The 20,473-nt window shown below is 43.6% G+C and overlaps 5 protein-coding genes across 6 annotated transcripts in view; 3 read left to right on the top strand and 2 right to left on the bottom strand.

Annotated features, from left to right (window-relative positions):
• The window catches only part of LOC122613967 (bone morphogenetic protein receptor type-1B), a 58,610-nt gene extending 49,948 nt beyond the window's left edge, over positions 1-8,662 (bottom strand). Inside the window, exon 1 of the mRNA XM_043788414.1 lies at positions 8,550-8,662. Within this exon, the coding sequence (XP_043644349.1) occupies positions 8,550-8,607 (58 nt within the window). The 5' untranslated portion in view covers positions 8,608-8,662. The remainder of the gene's footprint in view (positions 1-8,549) is intronic.
• LOC122611737 lies at positions 879-5,688 on the top strand. Its single transcript, XM_043785027.1, has 10 exons — positions 879-1,522; positions 1,585-1,788; positions 1,846-1,927; positions 1,984-2,084; positions 2,140-3,071; positions 3,638-3,866; positions 3,925-4,128; positions 4,185-4,266; positions 4,322-4,422; positions 4,636-5,688. Exons 1-10 carry the CDS (start codon positions 1,321-1,323, stop codon positions 5,577-5,579), a joined length of 3,081 nt encoding a protein of 1,026 aa, XP_043640962.1. The 5' UTR covers positions 879-1,320; the 3' UTR covers positions 5,580-5,688.
• Positions 5,673-7,651, top strand: LOC122614035 (probable cytochrome P450 4ac3). Its single transcript, XM_043788499.1, is given in 6 exon segments — positions 5,673-5,981; positions 6,043-6,246; positions 6,297-6,378; positions 6,434-6,534; positions 6,596-6,796; positions 6,799-7,651. Coding segments are annotated over 6 exon segments (1,521 nt in total). The 5' UTR covers positions 5,673-5,782; the 3' UTR covers positions 7,533-7,651.
• A 343-nt stretch (positions 8,663-9,005) lies between the features above and the next one.
• LOC122611893 (blastoderm-specific protein 25D) lies at positions 9,006-15,876 on the bottom strand. 2 transcript variants are annotated; one of them, XM_043785280.1, is made up of 7 exons: positions 15,271-15,876; positions 14,241-14,485; positions 13,796-14,015; positions 11,290-13,051; positions 10,413-10,803; positions 10,239-10,350; positions 9,006-10,178 (listed from the first exon to the last, which is right to left on the bottom strand). In XM_043785280.1, the coding sequence occupies exons 1-7, from the start codon at positions 15,524-15,526 to the stop codon at positions 9,928-9,930; spliced, it is 3,237 nt and encodes a 1,078-aa protein (XP_043641215.1). In that variant the 5' UTR covers positions 15,527-15,876; the 3' UTR covers positions 9,006-9,927. The 2 variants fall into 2 exon arrangements, with proteins under 2 accessions (XP_043641215.1, XP_043641214.1); XM_043785279.1 differs by having other exon boundaries at positions 10,413-10,839.
• A 786-nt stretch (positions 15,877-16,662) lies between these two features.
• Positions 16,663-20,181, top strand: LOC122613120 (putative mediator of RNA polymerase II transcription subunit 26). The gene is made up of 4 exons (XM_043787146.1): positions 16,663-17,566; positions 17,624-19,297; positions 19,366-19,799; positions 19,846-20,181. The coding sequence occupies exons 1-4, from the start codon at positions 16,664-16,666 to the stop codon at positions 20,135-20,137; spliced, it is 3,303 nt and encodes a 1,100-aa protein (XP_043643081.1). The 5' UTR covers position 16,663; the 3' UTR covers positions 20,138-20,181.
• The last annotated feature ends 292 nt before the right edge of the window (positions 20,182-20,473 follow it).

Raw genomic sequence — 20,473 nt, forward strand, 5'->3', positions numbered from 1 at the left:
GACTATTTTTGTCATCCAGGTCCACGCAGTGGTCGTGCAGCATGTTTGCGCGTTCATCTCCGGCTCCTGCCATTTCCACAGAAAATGTAATTACTGTGATTTAATTTTTTTCCACATTTACTTCTATTGCAGCAGGGGCTGCACTTGGCCAGATTGCAACTGCAACTGCAGTGACTGCAACTGAAACTGCGGCATTGCCATTTCTGCGCGCGCAATACAAACTTGGCTCAAATTAATTCCTCAAGCCCAAATGCGATCTGGCCAAGCTGCAGCTAATCAAACTTTAATCAATGCGGCATTTTGATGCGACATTGCCAGTTGCCTTTTTTCTGCAGCCACATCCATAGTTGGAACGATGGGAAAATATGCCGCTTGGCCTGGGAGGAAATTTGCCAAGAAATTGTTATTAATCTGGAATGGTCATATGGCGAAATGAAACGATCGTAAGCCAGTTTCAGCCAACTCAAATGCTGCTCTAACAATTTCAATAACTGCCAAGTGCTACAATTAATTATTATGACTTTTGATGGGAGGCACCTGGTTGATGGATAATACCATTATGTTTTACCAGCTCACGAAGGCTTGAATTTAATGGGTAATTTGTATACAACTATAACAGTAGTTACAAATTCAAACTACTAGTTAATCTCATTACTTTAAACATTTCCTGTGTATACTTATAGGCACTAGTTATAACCTATAATGCCAACAAAAGTAAACCCAAAACGCTTTGAATTCGATAGCATGACATTATAACTTATATGCATTAGCAAGCAATTAGTTTCATTTCTGACAGTCTAAGAGGCTTACGTGCTGAATTGTTATAAAAACTAAGTAGTTCCCTTTTGAAGAGTTAACCAATTATTTTACTTCAGTCTGCTTTTGTTGACACAACAAAACGCTTTAGTATTAACCATTTAACGATCGTAATTGACCTTGCAGATTAAAGTAACTTAAGAGATAAGAAAATTATTATAAACAATTTAACACCGATCATTCAACTCTGTGAGATAATACTTAAAATGTTGGCATGATCGATACCTATATATCATAACTATACATTATCCAAAATTATAAATAGCAATTGCAAGTATAAATAACAAAAGAACCTAACAACCCCCAGCAACCATAACTGAAATAATCCAACCATATAATTGGCTGATAACAGAAAGCTGTTTTGCGATTGTTATTGTTTTAAACAGTATACTGTAGTATACTACATACAATTGATTATGATTATTGAGGCTTGATGATACGCCAAAGCTTAGTGGGTACTGAAATTGCCTGTAGAACGGATCGAGCGGAGAATTTAGCGCCGAAATGTGGATCGCTCTGCTGGGGACCCCAATTTTGTTGGCTGCCCTGGCGCTTCTTCTAAAGCATATTAACAAAACCTACTTTATACTTTCATTGACGAAACGAGTGCGAACCGAGGATGGTAGTCCATTGGAGAGCAAAGTGGTCCTAATGCCGGGGAAAACGCGATTTGGCAATAACTTGGATATTCTCAACTTTACCCCCTGTTCGTAATGCTACTCACCTGTTTATAACTACTTTATAACTACTTTTACTTTTTTATTGCAGCTAGTGTATTTAATTTTGTGCGACAATCAACTGCCAAGGCCAAGGGTAACAATTATCTATGGTATTTTCTATATGCTCCCATGTATAATGTGGTTCGGGCCGAGGAAGCTGAGGAGATATTCCAGAGCACCAAGCTGATAACCAAGAACGTGGTTTACGAACTGATAAGACCGTTTCTGGGAGACGGTCTACTGATAAGCACGGGTGAGTCAGTCAATTTGATTGCATTATAAAATGTACTAATTAGTCGAAGATTTCAAGATCACAAGTGGCACTCCAGACGCAAGGCTTTAACGCCGGCCTTTCACTTCAATGTCCTGCAGTCGTTCTTGGGTATTTTCAAGTAAGTTTTCATCAACAATTCCTTATTGCAATTGCTTAAATATATGTTTAATTTAGGGAAGAGTGCAAGAAATTCCTAAACGTCTTAGAGAAAAATGTAGACGCCGAACTGGAGCTTAACCAGGTTATTCCACCATTCACTTTGAATAATATATGCGGTAAGCTGAAGTGATCACATGTAATTACAGTAATACTAAACTATACCTTTTACAGAAACTGCTCTGGGAGTGAAGCTGGACGACATGTCGGAGGGCAACGAATATAGAAAGGCCATCCATGCCATCGAGGAAGTTCTAATTCAGCGCGTGTGCAATCCGCTGATGTACTACAACTGGTATTTCTTCCTTTACGGGGACTACAGAAAGCATGTGCAGAAACTTCGAATAGTTCACGACTTCTCAAGTCGCATTATCGAGCGAAAAAGGCAGCAATTCCGGCAGAAACAACTTGGTGAAGTTGATGAGTTTGGCAGGAAGCAGCGATACGCCATGCTGGATACCCTGTTAGCAGCCGAAGCAGAAGGTCAGATCGATCATCAAGGTATCTGCGATGAGGTCAATACCTTCATGTTCGAGGGCTACGATACCACCTCAACGTGTCTAATATTCACCCTGCTCATGCTGGCCCTCCATGAGGATGTGCAGAAGAAGTGCTATGAGGAAGTGGAAAGTCTTCCCGTGGACACCGATGACATCAGTGTGTTTCAGTTCAACGAACTAGTCTACTTGGAGTGTGTGATCAAGGAATCGCTGAGAATGTTTCCATCCGTCCCATTTATTGGGCGCCAATGTGTGGAGGAGACTGTGGTGAATGGAATGGTGATGCCGAAGGACACACAGATCAGCATCCACATATACGACATCATGAGGGATCCGCGACATTTCCCCAAACCAAATCAGTTTCAGCCCGAGCGTTTTCTTCCCGAGAACACTGTGAATCGCCATCCCTTTGCCTTTGTGCCTTTCAGTGCTGGCCAGAGGAATTGCATTGGCCAGAAGTTTGCCATCCTGGAGATGAAGGTGCTCCTGGCCGCTGTGATCAGGAACTTTAAGCTACTGCCCGCCACGCAGTTGGAGGATCTCACTTTTGAGAACGGAATCGTACTGCGCACACAGCAGAATATCAAAGTGAAGTTAACGAAAAGGGTTAAATGAGGAATATTTCTTAGTGTAATTTAAGCGAAAACCAAAAAATCATTTACATATTTGTAATATGCTAATAAAGACAAATAAACCAGTAATACTGTTACCATTTCTCAGTTACATCCAAAGGTATTATTATTAAATAGATTGAATATTACAGATCCTAACATGTAATTAATTTAACCAATAAGTTCGTCGGATCAAAAACGTTTAAGCTAATGGCTGGTTGCCTTTTTATAGAGAGGGTACTTTTTTATAACAAAGCTGCAATTGCAAAACTATCGACGACCTTGTGGTGTTTTATAGAGAACAAGCGGTTTGGAGCTTTAATCAAAGAAAGACAAATTCAAATATATGTACATAAATATCGTAAAATTCAAAAAGTGTGCTAAGTTGAAATTGCTCTATTAGCAACTAAATATACCCATCAATTGCATGCCACATGAGAACATGTTTTATACTAAGTAAATATTGATTTCACAAAACTCAATTGTTCCGATCACTGAGCTCTAATCAGCATCTGTCATTTATAGATCAGAGCTTGATCTGGAAGGTATTGGAGCCTCTAGTCGGAATATTATTTAAACGCAGAAATGATTTTGGAATTCCTGTTTTCTGCTCCACTTCTGATTTTCCTCTTTTGCAAGCTGTGGGCTCATTTAAACAAGACTTATTTCATCCTAAGTTTGTGTAAACGAATTCGCCCTGTGGACGGTAGTTTGCTGGAAAGCAAAATTTACGTAACGCCGACCAAAACCCGATTTGGAAACAACTTTGACCTTCTAAACTTTACATCTGGTAAGTGAAACCAAATCAACACTAAAACTATATTCAATATATTTAAAATATTTTTCAGAAAGCATCTTTAACTTTATGAGAGATGCCTCTGCCGAAGCGAGAGGTCGGAATTATCTCTGGTATTTTTTCCGTGCACCCATGTACAATGTGGTTCGGGCCGATGAAGCCGAGGAAATATTCCAAAGTCCCAAGCTTATCACCAAAAATATGATCTATGATCTTCTGAAACCGTTCTTGGGCGAAGGACTGCTGACTAGCACAGGTATTTTACATTTTTAACTTAACTCGAATTTTTAAAGGATTTTTAACCGAATTTAGATCAAAAATGGCACTCTAGAAGAAAAGCCCTGACTCCTGCTTTCCATTTCAATGTATTGCAGTCTTTTCTGACCATTTTCAAGTGAGTTTGCAAAATAATAAAGGTTAGGTGAGTTGTAAGCCCGATCGCTTTTCAGGGAAGAGTGCAATAAACTGGTGAAAGTCCTGCATCGAAGTGTGGATAAGGATTTGGAGCTGAATCAGGTTATTCCTCAGTTCACACTAAACAATGTTTGCGGTAAGTGCAAGTACATGAATGATTTGATAACGCCACCTTTGAATATATACTCAAATGTATAACTCATGCTGACTATAGTAAATATAACTCATGCTGACTAGCAAATAAAGAAATTACTCCCTATCTCATCATGAATCATAATTATAGCAGCAATTTTCACCACCTGTTCATTGAACTATGCAGAGAATTTTGATGTGAATAATATAATTGCAGAAACCGCACTGGGAGTAAAACTAGATGACATGACGGAGGGCATTCGATATCGCAAGTCGATTCACGTCATTGAAGAAGTGATGCAGCAGCGCTTATGCAACCCGTTCTTCTATAACGTAGTGTATTTCTATCTATTCGGTGACTATCGGAAGCAGGTGGATAATTTGAAAATAGCCCACGAGTTCTCCAGTAACATCATAGAGAAAAGGAGAAGTCTTTTCAAGAGCAATCAGTTAGGACAAGAGGATGAATTTGGCAAGAAGCAGCGATACGCCATGCTGGATACCCTTTTAGCAGCCGAAGCAGAGGGTCAGATCGATCATCAGGGAATCTGCGATGAGGTCAATACCTTCATGTTCGAGGGATACGATACTACCTCCACATGTCTAATCTTCACCATGCTCATGCTGGCCCTCCACGAGGATGTTCAGGAGCGTTGCTACGAGGAGATCAAATACCTTCCCGAGGACAGCGATGATATCAGTGTGTTTCAGTTCAATGAACTGGTCTATATGGAGTGTGTGATCAAGGAATCTCTCCGGTTGTTCCCTTCCGTGCCCTTCATTGGACGTCGGTGCGTGGAGGAGGGTGTGGTCAACGGTTTGATCATGCCCAAGGATACCCAAATCAACATTCACATCTATGAAATCATGAGGGATCCCCGGCATTTTGCAAACCCAAAAATGTTTCAACCGGATCGATTTCTGCCGGAGAACACCGTGAATCGTCATCCCTTCGCATTTGTGCCTTTTAGTGCGGGACAACGGAATTGCATTGGTCAAAAGTTCGCAATCCTAGAGATCAAAGTGCTCCTGACAGCGGTCATCAGGAATTTTGAAATATTACCTGTCACTCAGCTCGATGATCTTACTTTTGAAAATGGAATTGTGCTGCGTACGAGGCAAAATGTTAGGGTTAGATTGGTGCATAGGGAAAGTAAATAAACCGATAACCTAGTATATAGAGCAGTTTGAACTTTATAAATTTGATTCTAACAGAACGTGAAGACCCAATTACTAGAAACGGACAATAAAATAAAATATTCCGATAACGAGAGCTTTTTCATGGGCCTATACTTTACGTTGGGTTTGCCTTAGCTCAGTGGGTTTTGAAGCTCGCAGTTGTACGGTTCGCCGAAGCCTAAAAAATGTGGATCGCTCTTGGCTCTACACTCTTGATTGGAGTCCTTTGGCTCCTGCTGAGGCAACTTAATAAAACGTACTTTATTCTTTCATTATCTAAACGAGTGCGAACAGCGGATGGCAGTCCATTAGAAAGCAAAGTGTTCTTATATCCCGGAAAAACGCGATTCGGCAACAATTTTGATCTACTTCATTTAACACCTGGTACAGATTGAAAGAAAACTTGTTTAATCCTTACAACTAATAATATTAATATTCATTACAGGAACTATTTTCAACTTTATACGAGAGTGCACTGCCAAAGCCAATGGACAGAATTATCTATGGTACTTCCTATTTGCACCAGAATATAATATTGTTCGTGCCGAAGACGCCGAAGAATTGTTTCAGAACACCAAAATCACTACCAAGAATACGGCTTATGATTTGATAAGGCCCTTTTTGGGAGACGGGCTGCTGATAAGCACAGGTGACTAATCGTATATAATCATAAATATTTAATACTTCCATACGTTTTAGATCAAAAGTGGCACTCGAGAAGAAAAACTTTGACTCCGGCTTTTCACTTTAATATTCTGCAGTCTTTTCTCACCATTTTTAAGTGAGTGATAGTGACTTTCTTGAACATATTGAAATGATCATAAATTTTATTTTAGAGAGGAGAGCAACAAGTTTATCAAAATACTGGACAAAAACGTGGGATGCGAACTTGAACTTAACCAGATTATTCCACAGTTTACTCTAAACAATATTTGCGGCAAGCTTAATCATCTAGTTATAAAATATAATTATATTACTAACTATATTTTATTGTATAGAAACTGCCCTGGGCGTAAAACTAGATGACATGTCGGAAGGAAACGAGTACAGAAAGGCCATCCATGACTTTGAAATAGTTTTCGATCAGCGCATGTGCAATCCGCTGATGCTCTACAACTGGTACTTCTATCTTTTCGGAGATTATCAAAAGTATTCCAAGATACTGCGTACTATTCACGGCTTCTCGAGCGGTATTATCCAACGAAAAGGCAGCTATTTAAGCAGAAGCAACTTGGAAAAGTTGATGAATTTGGCAAGAAGCAGCGATACGCCATGCTGGATACCCTGTTAGCAGCTGAGGCTGAGGGCAAGATCGATCATCAGGGTATCTGTGATGAGGTCAATACCTTTATGTTCGGGGGCTACGATACCACATCAACCAGTCTAATCTTTACACTGCTCTTGTTGGCTCTGCACGAGGATGTCCAACAGCGGTGCTACGAAGAGATACAAAATCTTCCCGAAGACATTGATGAAATCAGTATGTTCCAATTCAACGAACTGATCCATTTAGAGTGCGTCATTAAGGAATCGCTGAGGCTGTTTCCCTCAGCTCCGATCATTGGCAGGAAATGTGTGCAGGAAAGTGTAATGAATGGTTTAGTCCTGCCAAAGAATGCCCAGATTAACATCCACATATACGACATCATGAGAGACCCACGCCATTTCCCGAAACCCAATGAGTTCCTGCCTGAGCGTTTTCTGCCAGAGAACGCTGTGAATCGTCATCCCTTCGCATTCGTGCCCTTCAGTGCAGGACCAAGGAATTGCATTGGTCAGAAATTCGGCATCCTGGAGATGAAGGTGCTCCTGGCAGCGATCATTAGGAACTTCAAGCTACTGCCCGCCACTCGGTTAGAAGATCTCACTTTGGAGAGCGGAATTGTCCTGCGCACTCAGCAGAGTATCAAAGTGAAATTTGAAGCTAGAGTCTAGCAGTAAATATTCAAGAAATCAACATATTTGGTGTTTTACAAATTACAAATAGGTAAAAAATCCTTCATATCGATTTTACTTGATCATAACAGCCGAAAAGTAGGCTATAAAATGTTAAATATTTAAAATGTTGTTGGAAGTAAAATATATGTAGAAAGGGTACAAATATGTACAAAAATAAATAAGCATATGTGCTGTATTTCTGAATTTGTTTATATTATAATAGGTTTTACTTGGATCCCAAAAGTCTTAAGTTAAACAAAACCTGTTTTTTGCCAATGAAACCAAAGAAACATATGTAAAGAATATAAAGAAATATAACATAGAATAATAATATAAGCACAAATGTTTTCATAGAACCTCTCTGTTAACAGAGTGCAATGCAGAGTTCCATCGCTGTTATCAAACATGTTTCTACCGTAAACAATGTAATTGTCTATAATTATTTATAGAACCGATACAGAATCAGATGCACTTGCAGAAATTATTTATGTCATATCTATTCTTTTTTTCCAATTGGCTAAAACAGGAATATCCAATAAGAATTACACTGTAATGCCTGTTGCTCAGATCATTTAGCACTTGACATAAACAAAAGTACATATATAAACAAAGCTACCCACATATGGATTTCAATTATGTACACAAACAATATTTTCGATGGTTAATGGTTTAAACAATTCAGCGGAAGAAGGTGTCCTTAACATTTTGCACGACACACTTCATGGTCTTGAACACCTAATTAATGATTTTTCCTGCTTCGGTTTGAGGGTCGACTTCAGAGGTCTTGATTACAATATGGTTTCGCCAAGAAAATGCCTAATTTAATTATATATTTTCATTCTGCGCATCGAATAACAAAACAAACCGCACGCACACACAAACAAAGTCACATGCACTGGCAGTGCACCAAACACACACACAATCGCGCGCATCATGGAAAACCCTTGTATTCTGCAGCTTTCCAGGGATTCAGTTTAATTGCATTAAAGTTTATTCACTACAACGCACACTCACCAGTTGTTAAATGCACTAGAACCACATTTATACCGAAAACTAACAAAAAACAAAACATTTTAATCCAATTCGCGTTAACAGTACAAATAAACTCTAACAGCGCGTGCACGATAGAGCTGGACGAAACAGCAACGGGGTATCGATACTCCGATTGTGTCAACTATTTGAACATCGATATTATATTTTAAATCAATTAAAAATGAAAAGACTAAAAACGGATTAATATTTCGAAATTTAACTTAATAAAATTGTAACATACGTTTTAAAGCAATAAACATAGTTCTTGCTATTAAAATTAAAATTAAAATTATTTCTTGAAATTTTAATAAGCAACAAATATTTAAAATTTCTTCAAAATTAATAATCAAATGTCCTGGAAATCACAAGAATTCATTTATGAACAATATCCCCCAATAAATTTAATTAATTTTAATAATAAAAACAATTTATCTCATGTTGGTTTTATAAATAATTGTATATTTGGTTTTTTTTTGTATTATTTTTTATACTTTTAAAAAGTAAACTTCTATTTTGATCGAAAGTATTGATTTAAGCACTGATTACACAAAATCGTGTGATTGATAAACTAAGTTGAGGTTTTTTTTCTTTACATATAAATCGAGTGAGTTATTGGGACGAATATAGGTTTAACAAAAAGTCGCGTTCGCGAAAGCAATATTGAAGAGTATTAGCTAACTTAAATCGCATTTAAATACATAGATTCGTGTGTATGGTTACAGCTTTACAGGTCTTTTGTCGTTACATATTACATCAATATCATAGATCATTGTTTACGCTCATTTTCATTTTCTCTATCAATAAAATTAACAACAATTCCGATGCATTTGATTGGGCATGTGATAAACATTGATAAACGTGCTCGCCTACTCAGACGCATAACAAATTTAAAATACTGTTTCTTCTAATATAATTAATATACGATAACTGTTTCAGTAGTCAATTAGTAAGGTCAACATTGCAGTGAGACATGTCCAATCGAATATATGCCTTTAGCTCGTGTAAATAGTTTATCCATTCGTATTAGTTAGTCGAGTACTAGATGTGTTACAAATTGGTACACTAGTGTGGATTGTTCCTCATTTGCGCGTGGGTGATTTTAAGTTTAGGTTATAGTCACTGTAGTTATTGCTGCGGTGCTCTCGTGTCGAACAACATGGATTCACATTCATTCACAAAAACGCAACGTACGAATACGACGAGTATGCAAACTTAATCTACCGAGTGTTGTATATGTCTAAACATTCATAACGATCTATGGGTAGGTGCATGTTCGATGTCTTCTGATGCTGAGCACCCCTCCTCAGGTTGTCTTTTTCATAATTAACTATAAACTATATCCGTTTGCCGGTGGGGCAAACTAAGGCATGCCGGGCAGTCCGCCGCCCACAAGTCGCTGCTGTTGCTGCTGCTGATGAATTAGGTTCACCCTAGCTCGCTGCTGCTCCAACCGCTGCACTGTGGCCGTCAGATGGGAGTTCTCCACGTAGAGGTCCTTCACCAGGATGTCGGCATTCTGAAGTCGCTGTGTCTGTTCGGCCAGCAAAACACCCTGGGTTTCAATACGGCTATGCAGATCGTTGAGCTCCACTTGATGCTGCCGCCAGGATTCTAAGGAAGACATATAAATAAGTGAATGTCCTAGGTCAGAAAAACGTTTCAGGAACTTACGCTGCATCAGGGACTCGGTGTATTGCTGCTGCTGCTTGATGACATTCTGCAGATGGCGATTTCGCAGCTCCAATTGGTTCAGTCGCTGCTGAAGCGTTGGATGCGTGGTTCGCTAATAATGGATCACCAAATTTAGTTAATAAATATTCCTGGTTAACAAAATCCACGGCTCACCGCATAGGCCTTCTCGAGAACGGGTCGCGCCTCCTGCAATTGCTGCAGTTCCATGACCAGACCGTCCCGCTGCAGGCTCAAATCCTTGATCTGCTCCTTGAGGGACAGCTCGAAGAACTTAAGACGCTTCAGTTCCTCCTTCAGTGCCGACGGACTGCTGCACTTCTCGTGGCTAAGGCAAGACGTTTTACTGTTGGATTCGAAGCTCTTGTTGGACGCCGTCGACGACGTCTCACAATCGGCTATCTCTCCCTCCGATGGAGCCTGTTGAGGACTCTGTGCCCTCTTGGGTTTGCTGATCGGAGCTGGACCGGCATTAGCGCCGGAGGCGTTGGTGGTGCCACTGTTTGTGGGCGATGGACCCGACTGAGAGCTTTCGAAGGGTGTTGTGCTAAAGATGGATGTTTCCGAAGTGGTGAGGTTATTGCTGTTTAAGGAGCCATTGTATGGGAATGATTTAAAAAATTAAAACGCCGTTGAACGGATTGTCAAACTAATATTAAGATGCCAAATGAAAACGTGGAATGATACAAATGAGAAAGCAAACCAAACAAAAACAGTTCCAGCAGCTATTTTCATAACCGAAAAAGTGTCATTTTCTTTATATATTATAAAATGACAGCGGTATTTATTGAAATATCTGATTTATTGAAATCAGATAAGATTCGAAAATGTGATGAATTTTTTTATGAATGTAAATTATATTTATTAAACAAGCACAAACATACACTTAAAAATAATAAATTAACTTATATTAGACATGGTTAGATGTGTGGGATCAAACTAAAACATATATACAGGACAAGACAGTGCAAATTATGAGGGCGACACAGAGATTCTCACACCAAGGACACACAGAGATGCTTCTCATACTCACCGGCTGGCTGTCTTGTGCGATGGTGAGCCTCCGAGCAGTTCGATGGCACTGGCGGTGGCATCATCCTTGGAGTCAGCTAGGGATTTCGCCGGCTCCTGGATGGTGCTCTGCAGCCAAAGGTAGCTAATGGGTGAGCTGGCTGGACTTTTTCCCGTATCGGCACTCAGTTGGGCTACCGATTCCGATGTTAGTTCACAGGCGCCGGTGAGGATCTCAACGCTCTCACCCAGTCTCTGTCGCAAATCCTCTATCTCCGATTGCAGAGAACTAATTTCCTGAGCCTTCTCCTCGAGCATTTCAATAGAGCTCGAGCGCAGTTGGGCTGCCTCTGCCTCCAATTCCGAGTACTGCTGCTCCAGCATATCGCGCTCATCAATGGGCGACAAACGGCCATCCTTGCTGAACTGTTCCTCGTACTCGCGCACCTTCTCCATCAGCTCGGTGAACTTCTTATCGCTCTCGTGCTGCTCATCCTCGTAGATCTGTCGCTCCTTCTCGAACAGCTGCCGCTCTTCGCTGAGTTTCGTTTGCCAGTAGTCCTCGCAATCCTCATAGGCACGCTGCATTTGCTCGAGACTGGCCTCCAGTTCCTTGGAGCGACTTTCCGGGGTGAGAGATCTGCCCTCCCTTGCAGCCTTGAGTTCCTTCTCCAACTCAGCCACCCGCTGTCTGAGGCTTGTTACCTCCTCATCTTGACTTTGACTTCTTTGGAGCTCAGAGTTTAGAGCCAACCAATCGCCGCTGTTGCTGGCATCACTCTGCTCTCCTTCGGTGCACTTGCGCTGCTTTCCCAGACGAGGGCTTTCCTCTGTGAGGTGTGTTTTGCTCGGCGAGTCCCCACGCCTTTTGGTGGCCGTGGCCGCCGACTCCTGCTCCTCTTGTTTCTCCTGTTTTTCTTGCTTTTTGCCCTTGGTTTTCGATCGAATTAGTTCAACATTTAAGCTCTCGATTTCGATGGTCAGTTCGTCAGTCTTGTCACGCAGCTGGGCGTTCTCCATTTGAAGTGCGGCCAGCTTCTCCATTAGCTGGAGCATCTCCTCCTCCTTGTCCTCGCTATGCCTTCTTGGTCGCAATGGACTGTGCTCCGGGGTGCCACCAATGCTGCTCGGCCTTTGGGCCAGTTCCTGGTTGAGCTTAATGTTCTGTTCGAGAAGCTCTGTGAGTTGGATGTGAGCCTTCTGCTGCTCTGACTCAAGCTCCAAGTTCTCTGTGCGCACCAGTTCGAGTTCCGTCCTGAGGCGGATCTCCTCCTGCTCAAGCGACTTAAGCTGCGCCTCAAGTTTTCCCGTCATGCTGGTCCAGTGATCGCGGTCATTGCTCATTCGCAGCGTAAGTTCCCGCACCATGCTGGCGTGTCGTTGCTCCAGCTGCTGCACCTGCTTCTTGGAGTTATCCTCCAGTGAGGCATGCCGCTCGTCCACTTCCACGGCCAGCAAAGCCACCCTTTGGTTAGCCGCCTTATTATCGGCCCGCAGCTTGAGGTTCTCTTCGTGCTGCTGCCTGTAGGCAAGTCGGTAGTTGCCCAACTCTGTGGCCTGCAAAGCAGCCAGAGCACGCAGCATATTCGATTGCTCGTGATCGCCTTCGAGGCCACGCATCTCCTCCTCCAACGCCTTGGTCAGCTGTTGCAGGTTGACCTCCTCCTCCTCATCGAATCCCAGGACGTGAAGTAGGTTGCGAGTGTTGGGAATGCTGGCCAGCTCCCAGGCTTCGATAATGCTATGCACTGAGATCGTCTCCAGCTGCTGAGGCGTCACGGTGTCTGTAAATCATGGCAATTAACAATTAGCGTGGGACGAATGAGATTGGGTTCGCTGTTGTATATACACATTTATTATACATATAGCCCAAGATACCAGGTGGGTGTGGGATTGGGAGTGGGAAGGGTGTGTGTGTGTATCGATGGTGTAAGCGAAAGCGCCGAAAGTTTGCTATTTCTCTATATCAAATGGCTTTCCGAAATGAGAAAATATATTTTTGTTTTTGCGTGATATTTTAAGAGGTAGGAATTATTAAACCAAGAAAATGAAACAACTTATAAAGAAATATCCTTCCTAACTAAAATTCATTTATATAAAATCATTAATTAAATAGATACTCAAATACTCAAGGAGTTACAACTTTACTAGGGGTTGAAAGTGTAGGATGTGTGATTATACGAGTAAGTAGAACGAATCAATGGTGCGGCTACATAGGGTGCGATTAGAGACCGAATGACTGGGTTGGGGTTTCGGTGGGTGTGGGGGTGTTGACAATTGCTTCAGAGCGCACAAACCTTTGCAGCATGACCAACGGCCGCCGTGGTAGCATCTCCAGTGCTCGGACGACGGTGCGGGATTGGCGGCCAGGTGATGGCCTACGTTGTGTACCGACAAGTGTTTTACTTTTATCATTGCTTCAAACATAATTTTCGCATTTTGGGCTAACAACAACATAGGGTGGCAGGGACAAGGGGATCGGCTAATATGGGATATTTCGGGTTGGTTGCTGGCCGAAGGGAACTTACCCAAGGATTCCACGCTGCTGCTGTGCTGCGCCTGGCTCTGGATGGACAGTTGTTTCAACTTGGCTGCTGCCGTCGGCGATGCAGTTGCTCCTGTGGTATTGTTGTTAATCTTCCGGCGTGCTGGCAGCGAAGCACATCGCTTCAGTTTGCTGCCGCTGGTGTGGACGGACCGCAGGCGTCGGCTGCCAGGAAGATCGCTCTGGGACGAGGAACGTTGCACCTGTGGATAGTGAACATAACATGCTTATTAGTGCTGAACTATAAGAAACTTATTTAATTTCGTAATGATTATTTAAAATACTTCATTTGCATTGTGGTACTTAGTCGTGTTCTACTGTACCAGCAATAATTAACGATTAAACAAAATCTGTTTACTATGCACTTTTGCATACATAACCAGAAGTTGTATCGCCACTTCGTACGTGACTTGCCAATCGACGCTCACCTGAACTCCCAGCTCATCGCAGCCATTGAGATTTCGCTGCTTCTGCTGCTGCTGCAGCTGGTCCTCATCCGTATTGTCCGAGTCCGTGACGGATAACTCGTAGATTCCCTGTTGTGGCCTGGACCGGCGACCGTATTTCTTGGTGCCCACAACGAGTTTGGGTGAAACTTCGCGATCGGAAGACTCGGGCGGACTCTCAATATATGTGCTGGTCAGCGGCTCATCCGTAATCACCAGTGAACGCTCTGCAAGATTCAATAGATATAGGTTAGTAGAGAACTGGAAGAGTTGTATGGATCTTAGGTGGCTACCAAAGCGAGCGGCTAGCTTCTCAATGATCGGATCTGCTAAATGGCCGCCGGATCGGCGGTAATACAATCGCGTTCCCATTTCGATTTGGACTAAACGGCCCAGCTGAATGAGTCGCGTATTTATACAGGACATCGTAACCAACTACCTGATTGGGAACATGCAGGATCAGGTAGGCGAGAACAGTTGGGAGTCGTAAAAAATTGTCAATTGCATATATGATTTTATGACCGCCAGCTGCCGCCGTGCTAATCCGCGTGCTGATTATGATTCTCGTATCCTAAGGTGTCCTATTTTGCCTAGAAGTTTCCGAAGCAGATAAGCAGGGGTTCGAAGTAAAGGTCTCCGTCTCCGTATAAAACTCCGTCCCTACTTAGGGATTTAAAGTTTTGGCAGTTAAAGAGTAAATCTGGGAAATCAGTATCAATTCATTTGTATATCCCTTTACCGACTGATTGAACTATGCCTATGAGGTCAGAGTTTTATTAATACAGAAACCCCACTCGGTTCCAAATCCGTGTCAAAATTGAATCACTATCTCAACTAAGTGCCTGGCAAACACTTCGTGATTATCTGATGTTGCTTGATAGGCAATTAAAGCGCAATTACAGATAAACAGTATGTTGTTTGAAAAGAACCTCTCGCGTTCGTTTATAGCAAATATGATATTTTTAGTATGTAAGTTAATCTAGAGTGTGTTCGATTCTTAGTGCTATCTCACCAATAAAACCCGATGACGTCGTGCCATCGAATTCGGAGCCCAGGAAGTTGAGGAGCGCCTCCTTGAATTGGCCAAAGGACACGCCCAGCTGGTGGCTGCCGCCCAGGCTGGCGATCAGTGCGGATCCATGATCCCGAAGCTCCAGCAGGGAGCAGAGTTTCAGCAGGGACTTCTCGTCCAGAAGGCCGCACTGCGTCTCGCAGCTGCGGAACATTTGGTAGAGCTTCTGCTCGTAGGGATCGGCGGAAACCTCCATTATCCGTATCCCGGGGGATTCAGTTTGCTGCCGTTTCAATCGATCTGCTGCACAATTGCGTTTTCTTTTCGGTTTTTTTTTTCTTGGGGGGAAAATCCACAAACGCAGTCAGGGGTCGAAAACAAGAAAAGAGAAATATCGGGGTCTATGTATGTGCGTGGGTGGCAGGGGAGTCACGCGTGTTTTTTGGACAGCAGGCCGTTTGCGGGGTTACTAATACTACTAATCTATGATATGCACTTCGGAACGCAACATAAACACTCGCGGGTTTGCGGTTTTTTTGGGAATAGCGTAATTTCTAGCGAGTTGATAAAAAACAATAATGCAGTAATACAGAGCACGGTGGCGCACTCTGGAGGCCAGTAAGCGAACTTGCGACGGTGGTGGCACTATCGCAGACTATCGTTTCTATCGCTACACAACTATCGCGTAAAATTTGAATATTTAAAATGAAAAATAAAATAACTAGTCATTTTCAAGAGAGAACAAATTACCATTCAATACTTCGCCTTCATTCAGCCATCTTAAGAGAGTAAAGTATGTTACATAAAATAAAATCATCCTAAATAAACATGTTGGTTCCCCAACATTTTTATCTACAAAATGTTTTGGTATTGGTAGTAAATCATAAAATAATAATGTGTGGGTCTTACTTTTAAAATAATTTTGTTTTAAGTGGTTTAAGGCAATGCAGTGTGTGAGTGTGATGCACTGCTTGTTCAAAACGTAAGCAGTGCATCACACTCACACACACACAAATGTATATAAATTTGGACGTCATCCAAATGACAATAATTTAAAACAGAATCAGCTATATTTTTATTAAAAAACTAACATTTTGGCAAGCAAATAAATAGGAAGTAAATTTATAAGAATTGTTTTTGGTTAAAAATTCCCAACAACACGTTTCTATCGCTCTATCGATAACTCTTATGTCTAGATATCGTCAACAGTGACAGCCAATAGTTCTATCGATTGTTTTGCAGCACTAATAAATTCCATTTGCAAGCTAAAAAGAAGGAAAAAATACAAAATATCTTTGAGCATTGCAAACGATTGAAAAATCCAACCGAAAATCATGCGGACGTGTCACCAGTGCCAACCGACGACGTCGAGGGATTAACCGAATTGGTGGCCATGCACTCGTACATGCGCCAGGGATCAGGATCCGGCGGAGGAGCAGGAGCAGTCGCAGCTGGAGCACCGCCGCTGGCCAGTCCGGACGAGATGCACAGTTTCCTAAAGGACAAGCAGGCGTGGGAGCACGCCATCTCCTTGTACCAGGGTCCGGATCCACTCGATCATTGGTACAACTACATTTGCTGGTACGAAAATCACGCGCCCAGCGATCCGGAGGTAAAGTACCGCGAAACTCTGGAGCGCTGTCTGACGGTGTATGAGCACAATGACTACTATCGCCAGGATGTCCGTTTGGTGCGGCTGTGGCTGAAGTACATAGCCATGCAGACGGATCCACTCCACTTCTACCAGGTGCTCTTTCAGCGCGGAACTGGCCGCCAGGTGGCCGCCTTCTACATTGGATGGGCTGCCTATTACGAGTCGCGTGAGGAGTTTAAGGATGCGGAGGCGGTGTTTAACTTGGCCTTCCAGGAGAAGGCGCAGCTCACCTCGGAGCTCCAGCACGCCCACACCAAGTTCGCCTTTGCCAGGACGCTTTTCCACCAGCGACAACAACAGCAGCTCCAGCAACAGCAGCAGCAACATCCCCCGCAGGATGCACTGCAGCAACTCACGAACTATGCACAGCAGCAGATGCCGCAGAGCTATACCCAACACCGTCCGCAGCCATATCAACAGAATGTCTATCAGCAATATCATCCGCAGGCGCAGGCACATCCAGCCCCACAGCCTCATCACCCGGTGCCACAGCAGCATCTACCGATAGAACAACAGGTGCCCTATCAGGCACCCTACCAGGAGCCACAGCCGCGCTATGAACCACATCCTGCAACTCAGTCCCCAGTAGCATTACCACCAGCGCATGTCCAGCAACAACCGCAGTATGCTCCTGTGGCAGAGGTGAGCAATAAAATGTAATATTAAAGCTACTTGAGTAAAAACTCCTTTGATTTTTAGCCTCATTATGCACCAGCCCAACAGCCACAGTTGCCGCCGCAACGAACTGCAGCACCGCAGCATCATGTACATCAGCCGCAGCAGCTGCAAAATGGCAACGGCAATCCACCTCCACAACAAAGTCCTCCAGTGACAAACGAAGTGGCTGGCCTGCGCTTACCACGCAATTTCCACGCTTACGGCCGCAACAACCATGAGACCTGGAAGCCCGCTTTGACGCTCGAAGAACCTGATGATCCCTCGCGTGTGTGCCATTATGCCAAGCAGTTGGTATATCCACCGGGAGCAGGCATTGAGTACAGTCCCGAAGAGATACTAGCCCGCAAGTTTAAGCAGTTAATGGAGCAAAAGGCCAAGCCATCGGAGCCGGCAGAACGAGAACAGCAATCTCGTTATGATTCCTATGAATCTGAGAAATCCTACTATATGACTGCTGTGGACGGAGCTCTTTACGGGCAGAACACCAGTAGTGGTCAGGAGAATACGGGTGAGGAAGATGAGGACAATGACGCCGAGGAGGGTGAAGAGGAGGAGGAAGCTGGAGAAGATAACGGTGATGATGATTCTGATGAAGAGGAGGAAGACGATGAGGAGGAGGAGGAGCCTAGCGGACCTTACACAAATGGCGTGCAGTTCAGTGCGCAAACCACTTTCGAGCAGGAAAACCGATCGATTAAGATAAAGTTCAGGAAGGAGCCCAGCAGCACCTACAGTGCCTATACCATAGAGAATGTTTACCAGCAACAACAACAGCAGCAGGAGCACCATCAAATAATCCATCAGCCCCCGCCGGCAGTCCATCATCCTTCACCGGACCCGGCACCCGCTTCTCCGATTCCCATCCAGCGTCAACGCAACGGAAGCCACCACCACTTCCATCCCTACATGCTGGGCCATACCTCGACGCCGAAGAGCGAGGCGAATGGCTATCGCAGGGCACGGACCAAAGTCAAGCGCAGCCAGTTCCAGCCGGATCTCTGCAGCAATAGTAACTCGGCATCCTCGGCGGCTGATGTGGCCATTGCCACTTCGAGTAGTATGGTCGCCGGACACACGGTCGCTGGCACTTTCAACGACAATGCAAACTTTTCGTTCTCTAGTGCTACAGCTTTGGATAACTCAAATAGCTCGCTAGCCTTGGCTGTGGATAGACTCAATTTCCGAGACACTTCGCAACAACAGATCCTCCATCCGGTCAATAAGACCTTACAAACGCACAACAACAACAATAACACCAGCAACAACAATAATGGCACTAGCACACTGGCCGACTTCTCCACGTTTCAGGAGAACTCGTACTTCGCCACCCAGCACGATACGGAGGCTCAGGAGCGTCGGCTATCGAAGGCCGTTGAAACGATTGCCCGCCACATGGACAAGGAGGCCATCGATCCGTTCAACAGCGAACTTTGCCGCGCTTTCCTCGCCAAGCTGGACTTTCCTGGCGATCACGATGCCCATGCCAGTTACAAGATTGTCCAAACGCAACTGCCAAAAATATCGAACACTCGCACGCTGAACGTCCTGGAAGGCGTTACCTTCAGCATCGACAAGGAGGTGGGTCGCGGATCCTACGGCTCGGTTTATAAAGCCACTGATTCTCGGACTGGTAATGTGGTGGCGCTGAAGTATCAGAAGCCCCCAAACACCTGGGAGATCTACATATGTGATCAGGTGAGATACATTTTCTTTACCACTTATTATAGTAATGTTCGAATGCTAATACAATTTGCGTATTTTAGGTGCTGAAACGCATCAAGGAGCCGGAGGTGTTGCCTGGCTTGATGGACATTTCCACGGCGATTATAGCCCCGAATGCTAGCCTAATAGCCACCGAGTTCTCCCCGTTCGGTTCGCTGCTGGACATTAACAACAAGATCCGCCAGGCTACCACCAAAGTAATGCACGAATCGCTGGTGATGCACTTCTCAGCGCAGATCTGCAACATCGTGGACCACCTGCATCGCCAGCACATCATCCATGCGGACATCAAACCGGACAACTTCCTGCTGATGCGTGTGCCCAATGTGGACAGTCCGATGCCATCGCTGCGTTTGATTGATTTCGGCTGTGCTATCGATATGACCCTGTTCCCGAACGCTGAGAAGACCAAGTTCCGCAAGGTGGTGCAAACGGATGGCTTCACCTGTATCGAGATGCAGGAGGGACGCAGCTGGTCCTACGAAACGGATCTCTTCTGAGATGCAGGAGGGACGCAGCTGGTCCTACGAAACGGATCTCTTCTGCATTGCGGCGACTGTTCATGTGATGCTTTTCGGTGACTATATGCAGCCGCAAAAGAAGGGCTCCAGCTGGGATATCCGACAGAAGCTGCCGCGTTACCTTAAAAAGCATGTGTGGACCAAGTTCTTTGGGGATCTGCTCAACATGCAAGCGGACAAGCTACCAGCGCTACAGGAAATGCGTCTCGTCTTTGAGGAGGAGGCGTACCGTATGGACTCCGAGCTGCAGAAGCAGATACGCGCTCTATCCAACATCCTGCATCGACGATAACCAATCTATTCCTATTCCTTTCTATTAAATTGTTTTCTGTATAACTCTGTTGACCAAGTCACTCATTTAGTTTGTTTGAGTTTTTATTTTAAAGCAGTTTCCAATCTTCAAAGATAATAACACCAAATCTGGAAAATCTCCGCCGACATGGCTGAGTTCATTTTCGCGATCTAATTTAAGCTAGTTTTCTGCGAACAAACTACCTTTCGCTTTTAAATGTTTAATCTTTCTTTACTTTATTTATTGTTTTGATGCCAAAAAAAAAACAAGCAAAAAGTACGCTACGAAATTCAAAATCGTTGTAAATATTAGGCACAGACTCGATCTAAAGCAAAA

Source organism: Drosophila teissieri, chromosome 2L (genome assembly GCF_016746235.2).
Source record: "Drosophila teissieri strain GT53w chromosome 2L, Prin_Dtei_1.1, whole genome shotgun sequence".
NCBI lineage: Eukaryota > Metazoa > Arthropoda > Insecta > Diptera > Drosophilidae > Drosophila > Drosophila teissieri.

Bases quoted from the DNA above. Each gene is read 5' to 3' on its own strand.
- LOC122611737 (XM_043785027.1), top strand. From the start codon at position 1,321: ATGTGGATCGCTCTGCTGGGGACCCCAATTTTGTTGGCTGCCCTGGCG. The intron at 1,928-1,983 runs GTAAGTTTTCAT...TGTTTAATTTAG, and splicing joins TCGTTCTTGGGTATTTTCAA to GGAAGAGTGCAAGAAATTCC. The intron at 2,085-2,139 runs GTAAGCTGAAGT...TACCTTTTACAG, and splicing joins CACTTTGAATAATATATGCG to AAACTGCTCTGGGAGTGAAG.
- LOC122611893 (XM_043785279.1), bottom strand. From the start codon at position 15,526: ATGGAGGTTTCCGCCGATCCCTACGAGCAGAAGCTCTACCAAATGTTC. The intron at 14,486-15,270 runs GTGAGATAGCAC...TGAATCTTGCAG, and splicing joins GACGTCATCGGGTTTTATTG to AGCGTTCACTGGTGATTACG. The intron at 14,016-14,240 runs GTGAGCGTCGAT...CACTATCCACAG, and splicing joins GCGATGAGCTGGGAGTTCAG to GTGCAACGTTCCTCGTCCCA.
- LOC122613120 (XM_043787146.1), top strand. From the start codon at position 16,664: ATGCACTCGTACATGCGCCAGGGATCAGGATCCGGCGGAGGAGCAGGA. The intron at 17,567-17,623 runs GTGAGCAATAAA...TTTGATTTTTAG, and splicing joins AGTATGCTCCTGTGGCAGAG to CCTCATTATGCACCAGCCCA. The intron at 19,800-19,845 runs GTCCTACGAAAC...GGGACGCAGCTG, and splicing joins ATGCAGGAGGGACGCAGCTG to GTCCTACGAAACGGATCTCT.